The 24,489-nt window shown below is 38.4% G+C and overlaps 1 protein-coding gene across 3 annotated transcripts in view; it reads right to left on the bottom strand.

Moving 5' to 3' along the window:
• Window positions 1–24,489, bottom strand: part of UGGT1 (UDP-glucose glycoprotein glucosyltransferase 1) — a 116,326-nt gene that overhangs the window by 38,350 nt on the left and 53,487 nt on the right. For 2 of the 3 annotated variants that reach the window (XR_011253965.1, XM_069574237.1), the window contains exons 18-24: window positions 22,404–22,568; window positions 8,062–8,182; window positions 4,269–4,367; window positions 3,100–3,123; window positions 2,519–2,613; window positions 1,136–1,342; window positions 224–355 (exon numbers count right to left, since the gene is read on the bottom strand). Coding sequence is in view for 2 of the 3 variants with exons in the window: in XM_069574237.1 (XP_069430338.1) it covers window positions 224–355; window positions 1,136–1,342; window positions 2,519–2,613; window positions 3,100–3,123; window positions 4,269–4,367; window positions 8,062–8,182; window positions 22,404–22,568 (843 nt within the window). In the remaining variant the exon portion in view is untranslated. The remainder of the gene's footprint in view (window positions 1–223; window positions 356–1,135; window positions 1,343–2,518; window positions 2,614–3,099; window positions 3,124–4,268; window positions 4,368–8,061; window positions 8,183–22,403; window positions 22,569–24,489) is intronic. The other variant, XM_069574238.1, reaches the window with a different exon arrangement.

The raw sequence follows: 24,489 nt of genomic DNA on the forward strand, positions 1-24,489 counted from the left end.
GCAAAACTAAACAGGAAGGTTTCATGTAAGGACACTTGTGTCCAAATGAGCAAACTTCCTTTGAAACAAGGGGGCAGTAATGATCATCAGCACTGCATAAGCCCTAATCACCTTTGGAAAAAGTGGCTCTGTTGAAGAGTTTACTAGCTTCAGAGAAGAAAGCTGCCAAGACTGTTCACTAATCTAATTTGAAGGCAACCTTGTCTCAGGACAAAATCCTCACCCTTCCATTGCTGATCACTGCCCTCTGTCCTTTCTTCAGCTTTAGAACATCCCTGCAGTACACGGCATGAGACAAAATGAAATCCATTTTGGAAGACTCAAAGACCTCTTTAAAAAGACTGAAATCCATGCCCTAGGAAAGTAATTGTTATTAAGGAAAAGTAATTGTTATTAAGAAAGCCACAGAAATTAATAATCACATGAATAAATCATAAAATGCTCTAGAGGAAAGTTATGACTAATTTTAATAATTAATATTACGATGTCTCCATTTTCCACATTTCCTCCCATTTTTTCCCAACCTCTCACTTAACAAGTAATTGCTTATTTCCTTTTTCTGGTCCTTTATGTGATAGTTCAATTGGCAAACTATAATTCATGGTAACTTTATCATGCATTTTAAATCTTGTTAATTTCAAGAGAGAACCTTTTTTCTAACTGAAACATCAAATACATTCATCATTTTATAAAAAATTTTAAAATTACACAACAATGAAAAGTATGTAGTATATAAATTAATTAATTTGGACTTATACTGGAAATATATCAAGAACACATAAGCCTCTAACTCATTAAGTAGCTTAAATCTCTAGAAACAAATATTTGTCTTTGCTTTACAAACAAGTCAAACACTATCTACCTTTTAAAAACTTACAAAACCAATGGCTTTGTGCTTAAAAGCATACATAAACTCATGTATACACATCATGAAACCTAGTAAGTTTAAAGTGAAGTAAAGGGAAAATCACAGAATTGTTATTTACTGGAAAGGCTCTTCCAACTTAAAAAATATTCTCTGAGCTCAGAACTACAATCACAAATCCTGACATCAACAGGAACAGGACAAATCAGCCCATAGGAATGAACTTCTAAATAAGAGAACAAGGCAGCCTCATGCAATACACAGACTTACCCCAACAGAGAACTCCCTGATGTCAGTTCCTGCAGCCAGGGCTGCTGCAGTCTCCTCCTTGGCCATTTTTGTGATGAAGTTCTTAGCAGAGTTGGAGGTCTGGGTTTGGAGAGCAGCCCAGATTGCTCTGGAGATCTGAGTTTTCTCGTAACTTATATCTTCACTAGGATTATTGATCATGCTTACTCTAACATTGTTACTGGATTTCTATTTACAAAATGGGAAATAAGAGTTATATGGTAGATGTCTTGAACTTAAAAAGCAGCATTAACATCAGTCACATTCCATAAGTAGCAAATAACACTTAAGTCTTCGGTCATTCTCCTCTGCATACCAAATAAAATTAAAATGCTGTAAGTAGGCATTCAAACCCTTATATGAATTGGCCCCCAACCTACCTTTCCAATTCATTTCTTGCCATCTCTGTAAATACGGTATACACTGCAGATTGTCAGAGTCCTGTATTTCCCCAACACACTTTGCATTCTTCTTATGCATGTTATGCCTCACTTGGGCATGTGAATCCCAACTACACCCATCTTTACTACCACAAGTCACAACCCTCCTGAAGGGCTCTGCACAAACCCTTCAGTCACATGGCCTTTGCAGATTTCTAGCAAAAATTCATCTCTCCTCAGGTAAAAAGTCAAAATTCATGTGGAAGAAGATATCTAGGACCCCCAAAAAACAAAAAAGGGCCATAGCAACAGAAATTCATACTCAGGTGTATCATTCATACTGATGTGTATCTAAAAACACATACATGAGTATTCACCGCAGCATTCTTCTAGCCCCAAACTAGAGACAAACCAACTGTCCACCCAACAGACTAAACAAACAAAACTCTGGTACAGCCAATGCACAGTGAAAAGGAACTAATTACCACCACTTGTAAAGCCATGAATAAATCTCAAAAATGTTGAGCAAAGAAATCAAATGCAAACACACACATATTAATATTGTAAGAGTCTATTTAAACAACCTAAGTAACAGGTAAACCTAGGCTGTGAGGAGGACAGGAGAGGGACAGTGGCGAGGGCACAGGCAGGGCCATACTTTCAGGTAACTATTTCTGTACCTGGGTGGTGGTCACACAGTGACAATGTACATCCTATTAATTTATGCTTGTCTTCTGAACCTATGTATCACCTCAATTACTCCCTCCCTGTTCTCGCACTTTACCACCACACAAGCTTTATCAATTTGAGTTAAGAATGCATTATACGTACAGCATCCTTCCAGGATTGCTCTCAAATACAACTCTGAACTGACCACACCATCTAGTCTGTTCCTTTGGACAAACAGAATATTATCAGCACACTGATGCTCATGAAGATACTGCAGCCTCAAACAAAGATACAGACTGAAGTAGTAGATACTTGCCTGATGTTTAATAGCATCATACAACAATTGCCTTCCAGAAGGGCTATCAAAATCCCCAACAATCCAAAAAGTTACTGGCCTAATAAAAGAATCATCTGTAGAAAAACAAACAGAACATACTGAGTGGGAAGAGGGGAGAAAGCACATCCTATGTTTCAGTACTGCTATTAAGTCAAATAATTTCTGCAAGCCATGCAAAAAATAAAGATACAAGGCAAAAGCAGCAAAACTTTGATACCAGAATGAAAGCATGATAACCTTCCATGTGGCTTAATTAGAAACTAGAAACATGCATTTATTAATTCTATTTTGGTTTGGGCATCTGTTAGCATGTAAAATGAAAAAGAGTCTTTGAGAGTGTGGGTAACATATGATAGTCTCTAATCATATTCATTTGTAACTTTCTAAAATATAACTCTTTACAACACACAGAACTCATCTGCATTGATAAATTACCCACAGGTTCCAGAAACATTCCAATAAAGTAGCAATAAATTCTGAATCACAACAGTGCCTGAACCACATAAGATAATTAATAAAAATAAATAAAAGGAATAGAACATTCTGAAGTTTAAAGTTACCATAGATTTCCTTGGAGGACATTCCTGGACAAAAGTAAAGGAAAAAGAGTAGAAAAAAAGAAAATATCATTTCTCTAATTAATGCCAACTTAAGAGACAAATTTTAAATAATGCCCAACATCCTCTATGCGTTTTTTTCTGGTTCTTAGTCCTATTCATGTTACAGAACTACACAGGGACTCCTCAGAATCAATTTCTTTGAGGAACCAAATGGAGCAATTGCCTGTATTTAAATATACATTTGAAAAGCCAGAATTTCTCTCTGGGAGAAAACGACAATGGTAATAAAAATAGCTACCTTAAATGACAGTTGGTGCTTTGAAAGGGTAATAAATGTGACCAGGGAGGAAAAACATCTGTCTTCCATTAAAAGGGTATCATTTTACATAATTTTGATCTGTATAAAGAACTCTGTATCAAAATCAGCTTAAAAATGTTCACAAGGATTTCTTGAACCAAGTTTCACTTGTGGCTCAGCTACTAAAGAATCCACCTGCAATGTGGGTGATGATCCCTGGTTGGGAAGATCCCCTGGAAAAGGGAAAGGCCTAGAGAATTCCATGGACTGCATAGTCCATGGGGTCACAAAGAGTCAGACACAACTGAGCAACTTTCACTTATCTTATAAATCCTAAAAATTTAATCCAATGTTATCACTGAAGAGGTGAGTCAAACCAATCTGCAATCCATTAAACCATTTTTACATAATTCTTTTTCCATTCTGAACCATGAAAAAATTTTTCTTTTTGCCTTTTATGTCTATTATGGTAGCTCAATTGGTAAAGAATCTGCCTGCAATGCAGGAGACCCTGGTTCAATTCCTGGGTCGGGAAGATCCCCTGGACAAGGGCATGGCAACCCACTCTAGTATTCTTGCCTGGAGAATCCCATGAACAGAGGAGCCTGATGGGCTACAGTCCACATGGTCACAAAGAGTTGGACATGACTGAGCGACTAAGCACAGCACACACAGCACATAAAGTTTATAAAGATAACATCTGAATTTTCAAATATATATAAAAATTAAATTTAAATAGGTAATTTCTAGACCCAAATAATTATACAAAAAATAAAAGAAATTATGGAATCTCTTTCTCAACAGACACTAAATTTTTGTAGATACTGAAAAAAAAAAAAGTTGAATCCAAGGTAAGCCGAAAATGTATTACCTTTCTTAGTCAGATAATTCATACTGTTGGCTATAGCAGCAGTCTTGCCTTGGGAATCCAAGACGGTAAATCTAGCATAATCATCCACAAAAAAGTTATCTGAAAAAATATTAAAGTAGATTTATAATTAATATGCCTGAATTCAATCTAATCTTAACATTCAATTGATAATCTGATTTGACCATAATATATGTTTTAACAAAATGCACGAGCAAAATATATTGTTCTAAGTTCACTGAACAAGTTAACATGACCCCTACCTCATTAACCATATTTTAAGACACAAAGAGAAAACGTACCCATCTTACACATAACTCTCATATATGTGTTAGTTTGATGATTTAAATTAATTTTATTCCTACTTTTTCACTTTATACCTAGAGGATGATCTTTTAAAGAGACTTTATCTCTCCTTTCCATAGTCCATCCCTCCAGTAAACTCTTCCCTATTCTATTTTGGGAGAAGAGGGGATAAATGGGAGAGAAAATATAAGAAAACTCATATTTTAGTTATTTCATGTCTATCATAATAACATTTTTAACCTTAAAAGAAATAAGAGGTCATTTTTAGATATATATTTTTCCTACTAGTGCCTATGGGCAATTGCTCTTATTAATCATTTCCCCTCAGATTACTCCTACCAAAATTCCAGCTTCATCAAGTCACTCTCTTGCTCTAAGTACTTCATAATTTCTTCCTACCTACAAAGTGGTCTTCAGCCCGGTATCATAAACCCTGTATCTCCAGCAATCATCCCAGGTCTTTGCATTACTCACACCCCAATACAAACACCCTGCTTTCTGCCCTATCCTCCAAGCAACAGCTTGCTTGCCCACCATCCCATCTATTGGTCTGTACACCCACTCACCCGTCTATCTTTTCATTCAACAAAGCACACCGAGGGCCTACAATCTGCTCAATCAATGTTCTAGAAATGGTAAGCAATTTATGACATAGTCCATTCATACTGTTGGCTATATGCAGGGGAGGGGAGGAAGCACCATGGCCTTAAAACTTAGTTGCAGGACAGCAAAGGCCAAGAGCAGTGTAGATGATGGAGCTATAACCACTGGGTTAGGAGGATGCCAGTTACTCTTTCACTGACAGCTTCAAAATGCTCACCAAGTGAACTACATCCTTGCCACTGTGGACTAGCATCATGTCACAGTTGAGGCTGTTAACACTCAGTGGAGAAAGATATCCCCAAACACAGAACTGTTTTTATGTTCCTTATTCATCAGTACTCCAAAGATAACTCTTTACAGCTTAATTTAAAATGATGGAAACAACAAACAGGATGAAGATTCATAATACTGCCTGACTTGCACTACTAATTCTTCTGGTAAAGAGTATTTTCTTAACTACTTTTTTTTTTCCAAATATAAGCATATTTTTTTCCTCTGCCTATATTTAACCATTTTCTTCTGCCTGAAAGAAAAGGAATTAAGTTTAAAGTAGAACATAGATAGCCACAATAAAGTACCAATCACAAATAGATGTATATATTTATTGTACTCAACTACCACGACAAATACACTTGGTTTTGACTTCACCATTACACATATCCTTTCTTCCCCAGTGAGATTTCCTGAGCAAATAATGATATCTCTATTTTATATCCTGCAGTTTGTTAAAGCGGCCTCCATAGTCTCCAGCAAAGGCAAAAGAACAAACTGCACCTGGGGTTAACTTCTCAACAAGGCATTGTTTTGCTTTGTTTTTTTCATTTTCCAAACGTACCCATTTTTACCTGAAGGAAAACTGCTTCACAATATTGAGCTGGCCTCTGCCACCCATCAACACGAGTCAGCCATGGGTGTGCACGTGTCCCCTCCATCTCTGACCTCCCCCCTCTTCCCACCCTTCCAGGTTGCTCCAGAGCCCCATCTGAGCCTGAGTCACAGGGCAAATCTCCACTGCTTGTCTACTTTACACGTGGTAGTGTGTGCCCCCATGCCTCTCTCTGTTCATCTCACCCTCCCCTTCTGCCCATCCATGTCCCCACGTCTGTTCTCTGCATCTCCACTGGTGTCCTCAAAAAGGCTCATCAGCACCATCTTTCTAGATTCCATATATGTGCGTTAATATGTAACATTTGTGTTTCTCTTTCTGACTCACTTCACTCTGTATAATAGGCTCTAGGTTCATCCACCTCATCAGAACTGACCCAACTGTGTCCCTTCATACGGCTGAGTAGTGTTCCGCTGCATACATGGACTACAGTTCCTTTATCCATTCATCTGTCGATGGGCATCTAGGCCGCTTCCACGTCGTAGCTATTGTAAACAGTGCTGCAGTGAACACTGGGGTACGTGTGCCTTTTTCCATTTGGGTTTCCTCAGGGTATATACCAAGTAGTGGAATGGTTGGGTCATATGGTAGTTCTACTCCCAGTTTTTTGAGGAATCTCCATACGGTCTTCCGCAGCGGCTATATGAATTTACATTCCCACCAACAGTGCAAAAGGGATGCCTTTTCTCCACACGCTTTCCAGCATTTATTGTTTGTGGATTTTTGATGATGACCACTCTGACTGGTATGAGGTAATATCTCATTGTACTTTTGATTTGCATTTCTCTAATAATGAGTGATGTTAAGCATCTTTTCATGTGCTTATTAGCCATTTGCATGTCTTCTTTGAAGAAATATCTGTTTATGTGTTTTGCCCACTTTTTGACTGGGTTGTTTTTCCGGTATTCAGTTTCATGAGCGACAAAAATGTATTCTTGTGGAAACAATCTAAACATTAATCAACTGAGGAACAGATAAGCAAAGTATGGCCTGTCTATACAATAGAAAAGGAATCCAGTCATAAAAAGGAAGTTCTGAGACAGGCTACAACGTGGAGGAACCTTAAAAACCTTTATGCTTAGTGAAAGAAACCAGTCACAAAAAGCTTCCAATTATATAAAATATCCAGAACAGAAAAATCCATAGAAAGAGAAACTAAATTAGGTAGTTGCTAAAGGACAGAAGTGGGAAATGGAGAGGAACTACTAATGCGGTACATCATTTCTTTTGGAGGAGTCTAAAATTAGGCAGTGTGACGATCACACAACTTTGAGAATATACTAAAAACAGTACACATTATAACCATACACTTTGAAAGGTTGACTTTTATGGCAAGAATGATATTTCTCAATGAAGCTTTATTTGTTAAATAGGCATTCGTAAGTCCACAGAGTAAAGTTCTCTGAGATATTTGTCAACATTATTGCTGAAATTGACACCAGAACTAGGAAGAAAACAGCTGCTTAAGAGCTTTAGGACTGTAGGAAAGTCAATAATCCAGGACCATTCCTACCATCTAGTGCCTATGTTGAGCTGGCATTTAAAAGACACTGAATAACTTTCAGAGTTTACAAAGATTTATCCAGGAAGAATTTCTCTTCTCTGGAGGAAACTCTTGTAAATTTAGAGGCTCATATAATGAAATCAGGGGGCTTCCCTTGTGGCTCAGACAGTAAAGCATCTGCTTATAGAGCGGGAGACCCAGGTTTGATCCCTGGGTCGGGAAGTTCCCCTGGAGAAGGAAATGGCAACCCACTCCAGTATTCTTGCCTGGAAAATCCCATGGACAGAGGAGCCCGGTAGGCTACAGTCCATGGAGTTGCAAAGAGTCAGACACGACTGAGCAACTTCACTTCACTTCATAATGAAATCAAGGTACAAAGAGTTTAAACAAATTCGTGTCACAATCTTGGATTATCTTCTGAACATTACAATCCAGTAAATACAAGATTTTGAAAGACAAATCAAAAAAGCCTAAAGTGCTCCTGAAATGTTACTTACTGGTTGCTGTTAGGTCCAGGTATTCTCGCTCAGCTGTCAAAATCCTAGAGTTGATTCGTGGAACAACATTTGGCTGGTTCATGATATACTCTACCACATCTTGATCATGGGACAGTTCACCCTACCGGAAAAAAAGAAACAGGATGCCGGTAAGATGCACGTTAAACAAACATGAGCAGTGTTCAGTTGCTCAGTCGTGTCAGACTCTTTGTGGCCCCATGAACTGTAGCCCACCAGGCTCCTCTGTCCAAGGAATTTTCCAGGCAAGAATACTGGAGTGGGTTGCCATTTCCTTCTCCAGAGGATCTTCCCCACCTAGTGATCAAACCTGTGTCTCCTGCATCTCCTGCACTGCAGGCAGATTCTTTACCCACTGAGCCACTGATCAATAGCGATTTATTAGGAACTAAAACATCATTAACTTTATATTATCTTCTGACATACTAGTAACAGCTAAAAATAGAAGTTACCCCATTATAGGTTCCTGTCGTTGCCAAGCAAGGCTCTTTATGTACAGTATTTCTAATCTGTTCAACAATGTGAGCAAGATGTGGTACAGAAAGGTTAAATAACTTACTCAAAGCCACAAAGCTAATGAGAAGCGCATGCAAACTGCAAACCCACGTTTATTCGATCTTGCCACAGAAACAAGCAAGCTCGAGAAACTGGAGTTAACACAAGCCAAAAACCCATCTTGAGATCTACTCACAGTAAGCTTCTCTCTAAAGAACAAAGCCAAATGACTTCACTAAAGAAGTTAATATTCTCTGAAAAAAAAAAATCACCCCAAGCCTTTTTCAATCTCAGACATCCAAATAATCCTATATTTCTAGGGTCACAATTACATTGGGGAAGAAGAAATCATTTATCATTAACTCTTCCCTTTCATGCTCCTCGTATTATAGAAATACTTGTACTTCATGAAGGTGATCTAGTATATGTGGCTGTGGAAACTTATAAACTTTCACACTGAAAATACTTCACACAAAACCGTACTTCAACATGATTTTCAGGGGAAACAGATGTGAACCAAATATACACAGTCAAGTCTTTAAAAAATCCATTCAGGCATCTTCTGTGGCTACTTATCTCAAGAGTAATAACTCACATACAAAATCTCTAACTATAAGCCAATAATGAGCATACAAACCAACTACCGGAGAAGGCAATGGCACCCCACTCCAGTACTCTTGCCTGGAAAATTCCATGGACGGAGGAGCCTAGTAGGCTGCAGTCCATGGGGTCGCTAAGAGTTGGACACGGCTGAGCAACTTCACTTTCACTTTTCACTTTCATGCATTGGAGAAGGATATGGCAACCCACTCCAGTGTTCTTGCCTGGAGAATCCCAGGGATGGGGGAGCCTGGTTGGCTTCCGTCTATGGGGTCGCACAGAGTCGGACACGACTGAAGCGACTTAGCAGCAGCAGCAAACCAATTACACAATTCAAAAGACTTACAAAGGTACTCAACGACTCAGTATAGATGCAAGCCCATGTATATAACTTTGGTCTCTATGATAAAAGCCTAACTGAAGGAGGGCAATTTGGCAACATCTATCAAAATTATACATACCTTTAAATGGAGCTCACCTACAAACACACACACATACACATACAGTGATTGTTTGCAGAAAGAAAAATGAACAGTGAGCAAGAGGAATGTTTAAGTGACAATTTTGCTTCATGTATCTCTCTATACACACTTTGAATCTCACACATCTGCATATCCCAGAATGCAAAGATTCTTCAATATATGCAAATCAAGCAATGTGATATATCATATTAACAGAGTAAAAATCGTATGATCATCTCAAAGGTGTAGAAAAAGCTTTTGACAAAGTTCAACACCTATTTATAAAAATTAAAAAAAAAACTCTCCAGAAAATGAGCATAGAGAGAACCTATCTCAACATAATGAAGACCAGATACGACAAACCCACAGTAAACATCATTCTCAATGGTGAAAAGCTGAAAGCATTTCCCGTAAGTTCAGGAACAAGACAACAATGGCCACTCTCTACTCTTACGCAACATAGTTTTGGAAGTCCTCGTCATGGCAACCAGAGAAGAAAAAGAAATAAAAGGATGACAAATTGGAAAAGAAGTAAAACTGTCACTGTTTGCAGTACTACACACAGAAAATCCTTTAAGATTCCACCAGAAAACTACTGGAACTAATCGGTGAATATGGTGAGGTTGCTGTTGTTCAGTCACTGAGTGATATCCGACTCTGGACTGCAGCTCCATGGACTGCAGCACACCAGGCTTCCCTGTCCTTCACTATCTCCCAGAGTTTGCTCAAACTCATGTCCATTGAGTCAGTGATGCTATCCAACCATCTCATCCTCTGTCGCCCCTTTCTCCTTTTGCCTTCAATCTCTCCCACCATGAGGTTATTTTCCAGTGAGACAGCTTTTCGCATCAAGTGGCCAAAGTACTGGAGCTTCAGCTTTAGCATCAGTCCTTCCAATGAATATTCAGGACTGATTTTCTTGAGGATTGACTGGTTTGATCTCCTTGTGTCCAAGGACTCCCAGCACCACAGTTCAAAAGCATCAGTTCTTCAGCACTCAGCCTTCTTTATGGTCCAATTCTCACACCCATACATGACTACTAGAAAAACCATAGCTTTGACTAGATGGATCTTGTGTCAGCAAAGTGATATTTCTGCTTTCTAACATGCTGTCTAGGTTTGTCATAGTTTTTCTTCCTAGAAGCAGGTATCTTTTAATTTCATGGCTTCAGTCACCATCTGCAGTGATTTTGCAGCCCAAGAAAATGAAGTCTGTCACTATTTCCACTGTTTCCCTCTCTATTTGCCATGAAGCAATGGGACTAAATGCCATGATCTTCATTTTTAGAATGCTGAGTTTTAAGCCAGCTTTTTCACTCTCCTCTTTCACTCTCATCAAGAGGCTCTTAAGTTCCTCTTCACTTTCTGTCATTAGTGTGGCATATCTAAGGTTGTTGATATTTTGCCTAGCAATCTTGATTCCAGCTTGTGATTCATCCAGCCCAGTATTTCACATGATGTACTCTGTATGTAAGTTAAATAAGCAGAGCAACAATACACAGACTTGATGTACTCCTTTCCCAATTTGGAGTCAGTCTGTTCCATATCCAGTTCTAACTGTTGATTCTTGACCTGCATACGGGTTTCTTAGGAGGCCAGTAAGGTGGTCTGGCATTCCCATCTCTTCAAGAATTTTCCAGTTTGTTGTGATCCACACAGTCAAAGGCTTTAGCATAGTCAATGAAACAGAAGTAAAGTTGCAAGGTACAAAGTTAATGCACAGAAATTACTTGCATTCCTAACAACAAAAGAATAGACAGAGATTAAGGAAACAATCCCATTTACCATCGCAATAAGAAGAATAAAATACTAAGGAATAAATCTACCTAAGGAAGCGAAAGACCTGAACTCAGAGAACTATAAAACACTGATGAAATAAATCAAAAGAGGACACAAATAGAATGAAAAATATATGACGTTCTTGGATTGGAAGACTCAATGTAGTGGAAATGAATATACTACCCAAAGCAATCTACAGATTCAATGCAATTCCTATCAAATTACCAATGGTATTCATCACAGAGTTACAACAAAGAATTCTATAAATTGTATGGAAACACAAAAGATTCTGGATAGCCAAAGTAATCTTAAGGAAAAAAAATGGAGGAGGAAGAATCAGATTCCTTGACTTCAAATGATACTACAAAGTTACAGTAATCAAAACAATATGGCACTGGCACAAAACCGGAACTATAGACCAGTGGTACAGAACAGAAAGTGCAAAGATAAACCCACAAGCCTGTTACCTAGTCTATGACAAGAGAGGCAGGAATAGACAGTGCAGGAAAGGCAGACTCTTCGATCAGTGGTGCTGGGAAATCTGGACAGCAATATATAAAAGAATGAAACTAGAATGCTACCTGCCGGGGGCCAGCGTGAGGAATTCCGCCCATGGCAAAGGTCATGAGGAAGGAGGCTTGGCATACGCAAAGGCGTGATCAAGCCTCAGGAAACCCCCTGTTCCCGAGCATCTAACCCCAAAACCAGAGTCTGTTTTATGCTCTCACCTACACCTCTGACTTTACGGGGGGCTCTCCGCCATAACCGTTTCTCTCTGAGAAGGAGTAAACGTGCAGCTCCAAGGCAATAAAAATTCTTGGGCGTGACAAGAGTGTTTCAGCTTACAGACTCCTCTGAAGGTTATCTAGCCCACCTGTATAGGTTTGTCCGGCCACATGTGATTGCTTACAGCCTCCCAACCTGAGAGGCACGAGATGTTTTAGACTTACTAAAGGCAAATTATTTTGGGGAGTTAAAATTATTAGTATAGTTGGTTAGGAATTATATTGGTGAAGGGTCTCTTCATTTGTTGTGTCAATAATTGCTGCTAATTCCCTGCTCTGGGTGGGACAAGGATGTCTCAGGTCAAACCTCTCTGCTGACAGACTAGCTTGTGTGACAGGATTATCCTTACTGCCGCCACTAGGCACATGATTGTTTACTACCTCTCAACCATAAACAGCACAGAGTTTTGGAGTATTTTGAGAGTCTTAATTAGCATAGGACTTTTTCTTCTTGTTGAGTCAATGATTGCCGCCAGGCCTTCATATCCTTAGGCACCTGGGAATATATTAATCAATGTATTTGGAATATAGCAAAGGAAATATGGTAGTTTTTGATGTTAGCAATACTAGACTTTTTGAGTTAATGGATTTTCTCTTTTGTAATAGATCACTGTACTTTGTTATATATCACTGTGTCCTTGCTGTGTAAGAATGTAACTTTATCATATCTTAAGACTAAATAGATCTTGAGGGGAGCATTGGTGAAAGGATTTTCATTTGTTGGGTTGATGTTTGCTGCTAAATCTCCATGTTCCCTACCCTTATAATGAATATAACTAGCATATAGGAAGAAATAAGTATTAACCTTTAAGCATATAGGAGAAATAAGTATTAACCTTTAAGACTAATCATGTTAACCTTGGGTTGAATAAATTCCTTTCTTGATTGTAACTCACTACACCCTCACCCTATAGGAATGTAACTTTATTTGGAGGGTGGTGCCTGGTTTAAGAAAAAATACCCTTGGAAGAAATAAGTTTTTTGGTTATCAGAAAGAAAGGATCATAAAATGTCAGCAGGTCTCACTCATGGCCAGAAGATGATGTACCTTTTTTTTTATACATTTATGTGAAGCACCTGATTTTGATAAAGGTCAGGACTGCTGACCCCCGCGTGACTCTGTATTCATCCCTATGTGTAACAAAAGGTATATAAGCAAACCCAAAAATAAAAAAATCGGATCAGTTTCCGGAAAGACTGATTCCCCCATGTCGCTTCTTTCTTGCTCCCGTTTTTCTGGCTGAATTCCCATCTGGAGCATGGATGCTATTCCACGTAATCCAAGTTATTCAGCCTCTTTTTCTCCACTGATCTTCCTACTACACTATCCATTTCTAATCTCTCTATATCTGTGATTAAATATGTATTTTTCCAAAGACGCCGACTCCGTCCCCACCTTCGAATCACCCTGGATCCACCGGGGCTGGACCCCGGCAGCTACCTAACACCATACACAAAAATAAACCCAAAATGGATTAAAGACCCAAATGTATAGACCAGACACTATAAAACTCTTAAAGGAAAACACATGAAAAAGACTCTGACATAAATGACAGCAAGATCTTTCTGACCCTAAAATAATGAAAATAAAAACAAAAACAACTGGGGACCTAATTAAACCTAAAAGCTTTCTATCAGCAGCGACATAAGGAAGCCCCAGTAAAAAATCTGGATGCCAAAACTTGACTGAACTTCCCTGGATGGCAATACCCAACACGTTCAGTCAGTTCAGTTGCTCAGTGCCCTACTCTTTGCAACCATTTGGACTGCAGCACACCAGGCCTCCCTGTCCATCATCAACTCCCAGAGTTTACCCAAACTTATGTTCATTGAGTCGGTGATGCCATCCAATCATCTCATCCTCTGTCATCCCCTTCCCCTCCTGCCTTCATTCTTTCCCAGCATCAGGGTCTTTTCCAAGGAGTCAGTTCTTTGCATCAGGTAGTCAAAGTACTGGGGCTTCAGCTTCAGTATCAGTCCTTCCAATGAATATTCAGGACTGATTTCCTTTAGGGTTGACTGGTTAGATCTCCTTGCAGTCCAAGGAACTCTCAAGAGTCTTCTCCAACACCACAGTTCAAAAGGATCAATTCTTCAGCACTCAGCTTTCTTTATAGTCTAAATCTCACATCCATACATGACTACTGGAAAAACCATAACTTTGACCAGATGGACCTTTGTTGGCAAAGTAATGTCTCTGCTTTTTAATATGCTGTCTAGGTTGGTCATAACTTTTCTCAAGGAGCAAGCATCTTTTAATTTTATGGCTGGTCACCATCTGCAGTGATTTTGGAGCCCAAAAGAATAGTCTGCCACTTGTTTCCTTGTTTCCACATCTACCTGTGATAAAGTGATGGGACTGGAAGCCATGACCTTCATTTTTTGAATTTTCAGTTTTAAGCCAGCTTTTTAACTCTCCTCTTTCACTTTCATCAAGAGGCACTTTAGTTCTTCACTTTCTGCCATAACAGTGGTGTCATCTGTGTTTCTGAGATCACTGATATTTCTCCCAGCAATCTTGATTCCAGCTTGTGCTTCATCCAGCCCAGCATTTCACATGATGTATTCTGCGTATAAGTTAAAAGAGCAGGGTGACAATATACAGCCCTGATGTACTCCCTTCCCATTCTGGAACCAGTCTGTTTTTCCATGTCCGGTTCTAACTGTTACTTCTTGAGCTGCATACAGACTTCTCAGAAGGCAGGTCAGGTGGTCTGGTATTCCCATCTCTTTCAGAATTTTCCACAGTTTATTGTGATCCACACAGTCAAAGGCTTTAGCATAGTCAATAAAGCAGAAGTAGATGTTTTTCTGGAACTCCCGTGCTTTTTCGATGATCCAATAGATGTTGGCAATTTGATCTCTGGTTCCTCTGCCTTTTCTAAAACCAGCTTGAACATCTGGAAGTTCACAGTTCACATACTGCTGAAGCCTGGCTTGGAGAATGTTAAGCATTACTTTGCTAGCATGTGAAATGAGTGCAATTGTGCCACAGTTTGAACATTCTTTAGCATTGCCTTTCTTTGGGATTGGAATGAAAACTGACATTTTCCAGTCCTATGGCCACTGCTGAGTTTTCCAAATTTGCTAGCATATTGAGTATAGCACTTTCACAACATCATCTTTTAGGATATGAAATAGTTCTACTGGAATTCCATCATCTCCACTAGCTTTGTTCATAGTGATGCTTCCTAAGGCCCACTTGACTTCACATTCCAGCATGTCTGCCTCTAGATGAGTGATCACACCATCGTGATTATCTGAGTTGTGAAGATTATTTTTGTACAGTTCTTCTGTGTATTCTTGCCACCTCTTCTTAATCTCTTCTGCTGTTGTTAGGTCCATACCGTTTCTGTCCTTTATTGTGCCCATCTTTGCATGAAAAGTTCCCTTGATATCTCTAATTTTCTTGAAGAGATCTCTAGTCTTTCCGTTTCTATTGTTTTCCTCTATTTCTTTGCATTAATCACTGAGGAAGGCTTTGTTATCTCTCCATGCTATTCTTTGGAACTCTGTATTCAAATGGGTGTATCTTTCCATTTCTCCTTTGCCTTTAGCTTCTCTTCTTTTCACAGCTATTTGTAAGGCCTCCTCCGATAACCATTTCGCCTTTTGCATTTGTTTTTCTTTTTACAGCTCACTGCTAAACCACTATTGACAGGAGAAATGTTGGATCCCAGCAAAAAAAGATAGCCCGCGTTCAGGGGCAAATGAGAAGCCCCAGCAAGGCAGTAGGACGGGTGAAATCACGTTTAGAATCAAACCCTATACCCACCAGAGATGCTTGGAGGGCTCAAACAAAACCTTGTGCATACCACGACCCAGAGACCCCACAGAGACTGAGCCAGACCTGCGTTTGAGTGTCTCCTGTGAAGGTGCAGGTCAGCAGGGGCCGTCGCAGAGGCAGGGGCTCTGCGTGCGGCAGATCTGGGTCACACAGCCTGTGGCATAAGCCCTCTTGGAGGAGGTCCCCACTAACCCCACCGTAGAGCCACCAAGCAGACGACCCACACACTGCAGAACAATTGTATCCCACATCAAAGAGCTGGAAGGATAATATAACCTGGTGTCATAGGGAAAAGACACAGAATTTTTACATTTGGAATCTTCCAAAGCTTTGCTGTGTGCGCCTCAGCCTTCGGCTGGTTCTGATACATATTCTATTACTTTAATAATACTAACTGTAAAAGCCACACTATCCTGAGTTCTGTAAGCCATTCTAGCAATTTATCGTAACTGAGGGGATACCTGCATTCGTAGCTATTTGATCATAAGTAACGGTGGCCTAAGGATCTCTGAACTTGTGTCTAGTGTCTGAAATAAAGACAATCTTGTGAAGAACTATGTCCTTAATCTATTAGGACTATTTCCTAACTCTGGGCTGTGTGGTGTCAGAAGTCACCACAAACCAAAAGAAGAAATAAAGGGTAAAAAGTTCCCAGATTTGACGGAAAATGTTAATTTACATATCTGAGAAACGCAGTGAGGGTATATCCACAAAATGGTTTTTCAATCTCAGCACTGTTGACATTTTGGACTAGATAACTCTTTGGAAAGGAGGTGATATCCTGCTGTTTTGGAAGGGAAGGGACATCCTGAGCATTGCAAGAGATTTAGGCAGCATGCCTGATTCATTCCCACTAGAAGCCAGTAGCACCTCTTTCCTCCCCAAACTATGACAACAAAAAATATCTCCATTTATTGCCAAACATGCTGCCAAGTGGGGCAAAATTGCTTACTGAGACCAATTAATGAAACACTACATGGCTATATTAAAAAACTGAGAATACTCTATACACCAAATTAGAAAGACTTATAATTTGTATTTTGTTAAGTGAAAAAAGCCAAAGTATAGTATAGTTATGTATTAATAATTTGTTACCACTTTGAATAAAGGTTAGGAAAGAGTAAATTTTCATTGTTAGCATATAGATACAAAAATGTTTTGGAACAACTCAGAAGAAACTTAAAACAGCAATTACCTGTTATTGGAAGGTGGGTAGATGGATGGCTGTATACAGAGGGAGACTTTTTTTTTTTACTTTTATGACAATAACCAGGGGAATTTTTAAATAATTAAATACACAGTTCAAAACTGACAAATCATTTGAGTCTTTCCATTTGATCAGTCTTAATAATCATTATTTATAAGAATGCCAGACCTTGATTTCCCTCTCAGTTCAGTTCAGTCGCTCAGTCGCGCCCGACTCTTTGCGACCCCGCAAATCGCAGCACGCCAGGCCTCCCTGTCCCTCACCATCTCCCGGAGTTCACTCAGACTCACGTCCATTGAGTCCGTGATGCCATCCAGCCATCTCATCCTCTGTCGTCCCCTTCTCTTCCTGTCCCCAATCCCTCCCAGCATCAGAGTCTTTTTCAATGAGTCAGCTCTTCGCATGAGGTGTCCAAAGTACTGGAGCTTCAGCTTTAGCATCATTCCATCCAAAGAAATCCCAGGATTGAGCTCCTTCAGAATGGACTGGTTGGATCTCCTTGCAGTCCAAAGGACTCTTAAGAGTCTTCTCCAACACCACAATTCAAAAGCATCAATTCTTCGGCGCTCAGCCTTCTTGACAGTCCAATTCTCACATCCATACACGACCACAGGAAAAACCATAGCCTTGACTAGGCGGACCTTAGTCAGCAAAGTAATGTCTCTGCTTTTGAATATACTGTCTAGGTTGGTCATCACTTTTCTTCCAAGGAGTAAGCGTCTTTTAATTTCATGGCTGCAGTCACCATCTGCAGTGATTTTGGAGCCCCCAAAAATAAAGTCTGACACTGTTTCTACTGTTTCCCCATCTATTTCCCATGAAGTGATTTCCCTCTCAAGCAACTGAGAATCCTTAAGTATACTGAGATTTTTTTCTGTCTATACATTGCTTTGGGGTCCTGAAATATCTGTACAGTAAGTCATATTTTGATGTCTTGAAAAGCAGAAAACTAAGAGAGTAGAAATACTGTAATTTGTTGTAAAAAACAAAACAAAATGTAACATATTATAAGTAGGAAAAACTCAAGCGTTCCACTCTAGACATGCTGCTGTCATTTGAAAGATGACAATGCTTTCTACAGAGAAAATGTTAAGAAATCTACACACACCCACACAAAAGACTAACAGAGCTAATAAACAAGTTCAATGTGGTTATAGCATGTAAGATCAACGTACAAAAATCAATTGCATTTCTATTCACTACAAATAAACTACCCCAAAATTAAAGAAACAATTTCATTTACAACAGCATCAAAAAGAATAAAACATAAAATACTAAGGAATAAGTTCAACAAAAGTCTAAGACTTCTTCACTAAAAACTATGAAACATCATTAAAAGACAGTAAATGGAAATACGTTCTATGTTCATGGGTTGGAAGATTCACTATTGTTAAGATGTCAATAGTCCCCAAATTGATCTACAGATTCAACACAATTACTATTAAAATCCCAATGACCTCTCTTTGGTAGAAACTGACAAGCTTATTTTAAGAGAATTGAAAGGGACACAGAAGTGCCAAACCTTCTTCTTTTTTTTTTTAAGTAATACTAACAGTCCAATCCAACGTTTTATTTATATAAAAATCATTTCCACGATGCATTAAGGGCACAGTCAGGCTAAAGAATAGCCTTGTTCCCATTAGCAGCCATGCCACATTATACAACAACAGTCATCTTTATGGTGACCTTGACATTTTCTCTCAGTGTATGAGCTAAGTCCTTTCTATTTGGGAACTAAACAGCCCAGACTGGGACTTTTTCTAGAAACATTAGAAGTCTACTCCAAAGGAGAAATGATGCCTCTCTCTCCAGAAACTTAAAACTGTCGGTACATTTCAAATATCAATACTCAGGTACAAACTTCCAGGAGGAAGGGCCCAGCCCAGCCGTCACCTTCCTCCCGGATACACGAGTATGCACACACATGTGCACGCATGTGTTCTGTGTGTGCATTAAAGACTGGTAACACGGTGCCTAAATCAGAGATCTGGGGCTATGTTAACTTTCTTCCAACTGCTTTTTCGAGTTTCTTTGTGTTTGGAATTTTATGATTCACCTGAACATGGACAGCACAAAGCATACGTGTAAAGCTGTTTTAGGGGCTTTTTGTCAGCTTTAAGTCTCTAATATTTTATTTCCCCTTTCTTTGATCTTTCTCCTAAAAAAGAAAGACCTACATGACTGACTAATTAAGGTTTTATTAATCAAATTTCACTAGAGATTTTACAAATTTTATAGACAACTGTCTTGTAAGCTGGCCTGATGCAAAACAGCAGATGGGGCATGTCTGACCACAGAGAAGAGCCCAGTGAAAAGAGTAGTTTGAAAACCAAAGGTGTTCATGTAAATCAATGTGATTTGGAAAAGTTCCTTTCTAAAAATATTCATTTTAGCAAATAGTGAGTTGAAATTTGTAATGTTTATTCAAAACTACACAATGAGTTTTAAAACCACAAGTGTAGTGAAGCCGCTCAGTCATGTCCAACTCTTTGTGACCCCATGGACTGTAGCCTACCAGGCTCCTCTGTCCACGGGATTTTCCAGGCAAGAGTACTAGAGTGGGTTGCCACTTCCTTCTCCAGGGGATCTTCCTGACACAGGGATCGAATCCAGGTCTCCTGCATTGTACACAGACACTTTTACCGTCTGAGCCACCAGGGAAGTGGGCACATAATTATCTTGTCTGAAGCTCACTTTGAACTCAAATCTGATTTTCTTAAATATAATTTCAATCTTAAAACTGTAAAGCAATTGTTTTTCTCTGTGCTTGAGCAGTTTTCCTGTCAGATGGTAAACAGGCTAAGGCTTTTTTAAAAATTTCTTTACTTCAAATTAGCACCATAGTACATATTCATTGATGAAAATATGATACCTACAGAAGAGTTCAAAGAAAAACAATCATCCATGATCTCGCCATGCTGTCCATGAAAAAGCTGCTCATCTGAGTTATTTATTTCCAGCCTGGGCTTCCCTGGTAGCTCAGAAAGTAAAGAATCTGCCTGCAATGCGGGAGACCTGGGTTCAATCCCTGGGTTGGGAAGATCCCCTGGAGGAGAGCACTACAACCCACTCCGGTATTCTTGCCTGCAGAATCCCCATGGACAGAGGAGCCTGGCAGGCTACAGTCCACAGGGTCACAAAGAGTTGGACATGACTGAGTGACTAAGCACATTTCCAGCCTAACACACACACACACATAAACTTATGTCACTTACTCAGACACATTCACATATACACAGTAATAAGATCAGCCTAGCCACACTACCTTATATAATCCATTTGCTGGTCCATGGCAACATGTTGTAGACATGTCTTTAGATGGTCTTAGTTAACGTCTTTTTAATGGCTGCATTGTGTTCCACCACATTGTTGGATATTTAAATTATTTCTCATTCTTTGCTATCATAGTGACTGCTTCAGTATACATTTATATATTTCACATTCATATGTTTATACATTTAATATTCACAAAAGAGCCAAACATTCTTAAAAACAGAAAAACACTAAGTTGGAAAACTCAAACTTGATTCTGACAATAGTCAAGACTGTGAGGTACTTACACAGGAAAAGTAGGTTAACTGAAACAACAAATGGTCTAAAAATAGACCTATACATTAGTGGGCAATTTATTTTTGACAAGGGTGAAAGGCAATTCTTTTCAAAAATGATACTGGGGCAGCTAAGTGAATAGTTAAAAAGACATCCAGCTGCATGTCTCAAATTGGACATGAAAAATGAGATAGACTCCTACCTCACTCCACATACAAAAATTAACTGAGGATGGATCAAAGAACTAAACATTAAGAGAAATAACTATAAAATACTCAGAAGAAAACACAGAAATCTTCATTACCTAGGATTAAGTAAAGGTTTCTTACATACGATACAAATAGTATAAGCAACAACAAGAAAGGTAAACTGACACTACCAAGAAAGTAAAAAGACAAACCAGAAAATAAGAGAAAATATTTGAGAATTATATACATATAATAATAAGTAATTCATATCCAGAATACATAAATAACTCTTATAACTCAACATTAATAAAACAAATAACCCAATTAAAAACAGGCAAATAATCTGAATAGACATTTCTCCAAAGAGGAAATAAGTGGTGAATAAGCACAGGAAAGAACGCTCAACATCATTCATGTTTGAATAATGCAGATCAAAACCACCATGAGATAGCACTTCACACCCACCAGCCTATAACCAAAGAGACAGATAATACCAATTATAGAAAATGGAACCTGTATACATGTTTAAGTGTGCAGCTGCTTTGGAAAACAGTCTGGCAGCTCTCTTAAAAACAGAATTACTGTTAAAAATAGAATTAACTGGGCACACAATTCCACTCGTAGGTGTATACCCAAGACAACCGAGAACATGTCTACAGTAAAACTTTTACTGATGGCTTACAGCAGCAGCATTATTCACAGTAGCCTCAAAGGGGCAATAACCCAAATGCGCATCAACTGATGGAGGCACGAACAAAACGTGGTCTGTCCATGGGAGGAACTGTCATTTGGTGATAAAAAGGAATCAAGTATTGACATATGCTCCAACAAGCATAAAGCTTGAAAACATTATGCTAGGTAAAAGAAATCGATCACAGAAGACCATATACTACACGAATCCCTTTATATAACCTATCCAAATAGGCAAATCCACACAGACTGAAAACAGATTGATGGCTGCCAGGGGGTAGGGTAGGGGATAATGGGAAGCAATTGCTACTGGGTGTCAGGTTTATTCTAGGGGTAATAATGCTCTGAAATTAGACAAAGGCGACAGCTGCATAATTCTGTGTATATACTAAAACCTCCCGCATGTCCACCTTAAAAGGTTGACTTTTATGGCACGTACGTTATATGTCAACAGTAACTACACACACACACATACATATGGCATATTTGAATTTCTCTATGTCAAAATTCCTTACAAGTAGAATAAATGTTTCTAAGAATGGCTAAGTTCTTAAGAATTTTTAGTATAAAATTTAATCTTAAAGCCAATAAAATTAGTTACTTCAAAAACAATGTACAGAAATCTCATGAATATTTCCACTCCCAGAATTTGCTGGGAGTCTACAGATCAGTTGAGAGTGGTACAGAAAACAGTGATACTTAAAGAATTTTACTGCCTAATACAGAGACTACAAAATGTAAGCAAACCATTCTCTTTCAAAATCTACCTGAAACACTACTTACCAAGTACACTGCTCTTTGAAAGAAAGTTGTGGTCTCTAGGATTTTGTGCATTGTAATGGTTTCCAATTCATCAGGGTCTAGCTGCTCCTTTTCCAAGGGTACTCCATTGAATAGGACAACAGGCAGTGGACCAACTCCAGTCTGCTCATAGTAACTTCTTGCTTCCTGAAACACATAGGACCACAAATAGTATATTTTTGTCATTCCTGAGAAAAATTAAACAAAGCATATTTTTCACACATACATGTTCTAACAAGAAAAAAAAAATCAAAAGAAATATAGAATCCAAGAGATAACTATAGAAAAATTATTTTTAAAATATATAAAAAACTAACAACATTATAAATCACCTATACTCCAATAAAAATTAATTTAAACATATATATAAAGAACATCATAGTTAATATCCTACTAGGAAATTTGAGTTTAAATTACTGAGGTTTAATAAAACCACAAAACCTTACAAATCAAGAAGTAGTTGAAGGTGGGGATGAGAGTAATTTTAAGCAGCCCAGGCTAACAGATCTGAATTATATATACTACAGCCCAAACTACACAAGAGACCTTCCTGCAATGATCAAGGTATTCTGTCTTCACTGCTCAATGCAGTAGCCACTGGCCACATGCAGCTACTGAGCAAAGGAAACTAGTTAATTTCCATCTTTAAAGCCCATGTGACCAGAGACTGCCATAATGGGCGGCACTACTACAGACTGTCATAAATCATTAGTGCTCCTGGGCAGATAACCTGAGATGAAATATTCACATCCAATTCTAAATTTAAAAGGGTCCATGTCACTAAAAAAGAAATTACACCTACAGAAACCAAAACAAGGCTGGTGAAAAGACAGTGCTCAAAAAATCACTCTATAATGTACTAAGCTCAATCTTTTTTTTCTTCTCAAGGACATAAGTTCCTTGGCAGGGAAATACCAGGTGAACAAATATATCTAAGACTTTTCCAACAATCAATATAGGTACATTCCTCCAGATACCAACCACAGACTCAAGACTAAGTTTTTAGAGTAAAAACTATGTTATTACCCAAGACATAAAAAGTTTATAAGACATCTTGTTAAACACCTTATAACTGATATTTTCTGAAAATAGCAGAAATTTAAAGTATATAACCTTTTTTAGATAGCACGAATAGAAAAATGTGGTAACTAATACTAGTCATAAGCTTGGTTTCAGATCTAGCCACAGTGGTAAATGATACTACAGACTTCTATGATGGACTATAATAGGGCACAGTGAGAAAGACTGTGATCTCACCATTTCTCTATAACATTCTAGGTTGATCTCTGCCACTTCTCTATGCCACTGTTAAAACTTTTCAAATGTACACCCCCAAAACTTACGTTAATTCTGTTCTTTGACATCTCACCTATTTCAAAGAAGTTCCTAGACACCCAATTTCAATATACTTTGAGCTCTGAAAATTTACTGATGGATTCCCCAAGAAAACAAAACAAAACCCACATTATAACTCTCAGTAACAATAGGAAGTAAGTAACATCGGCTTTCTCTGAAAGTGGTAATTGAGTAAAAGTCAAGAGTTGGAGGGAGATGTTTTGACTTTCCATTTTCACAACCTGCAAAAAGATTATCAGACTAAACAACAGAACGCAGGCCAATAATCCAAGTCACACTTAAAACTTTTATGTGAGAATTTCTAGAAACTGATCACTGAAAATGCTAATTATACACAATTTTGAAACACTGATGACAAAGTCACAAATGAGTCATTCATAAAAGACAACTGAGATTAATAAAGACTCAGAGTTAATATGCCAGTGGTAAAATGTTGGCATGACTAATTTAGAACTTTTCTTACTTTGGCTTTAAAAGATACAAATATGCACCTATCAGACTATATGCTCTTCAGTTCAAAAGATCTGCTTTAATTGTACTCCCTAGTTTTAGAAACAATTACTTCTTTCAGATATCAAACACAGAAGATAACAATGCTTCAGATTTATAACAAAAGACTCAGATATTTGTAAGTATAATAACATTTGCCAATTGTACTCATTTCTCCTTTAAAAAACGTGTACTTATTCCCTCTTTTCAAAAAAATCTATTT

This window comes from Ovis canadensis, chromosome 2, assembly GCF_042477335.2.
Source record: "Ovis canadensis isolate MfBH-ARS-UI-01 breed Bighorn chromosome 2, ARS-UI_OviCan_v2, whole genome shotgun sequence".
Classification (NCBI taxonomy): domain Eukaryota; kingdom Metazoa; phylum Chordata; class Mammalia; order Artiodactyla; family Bovidae; genus Ovis; species Ovis canadensis.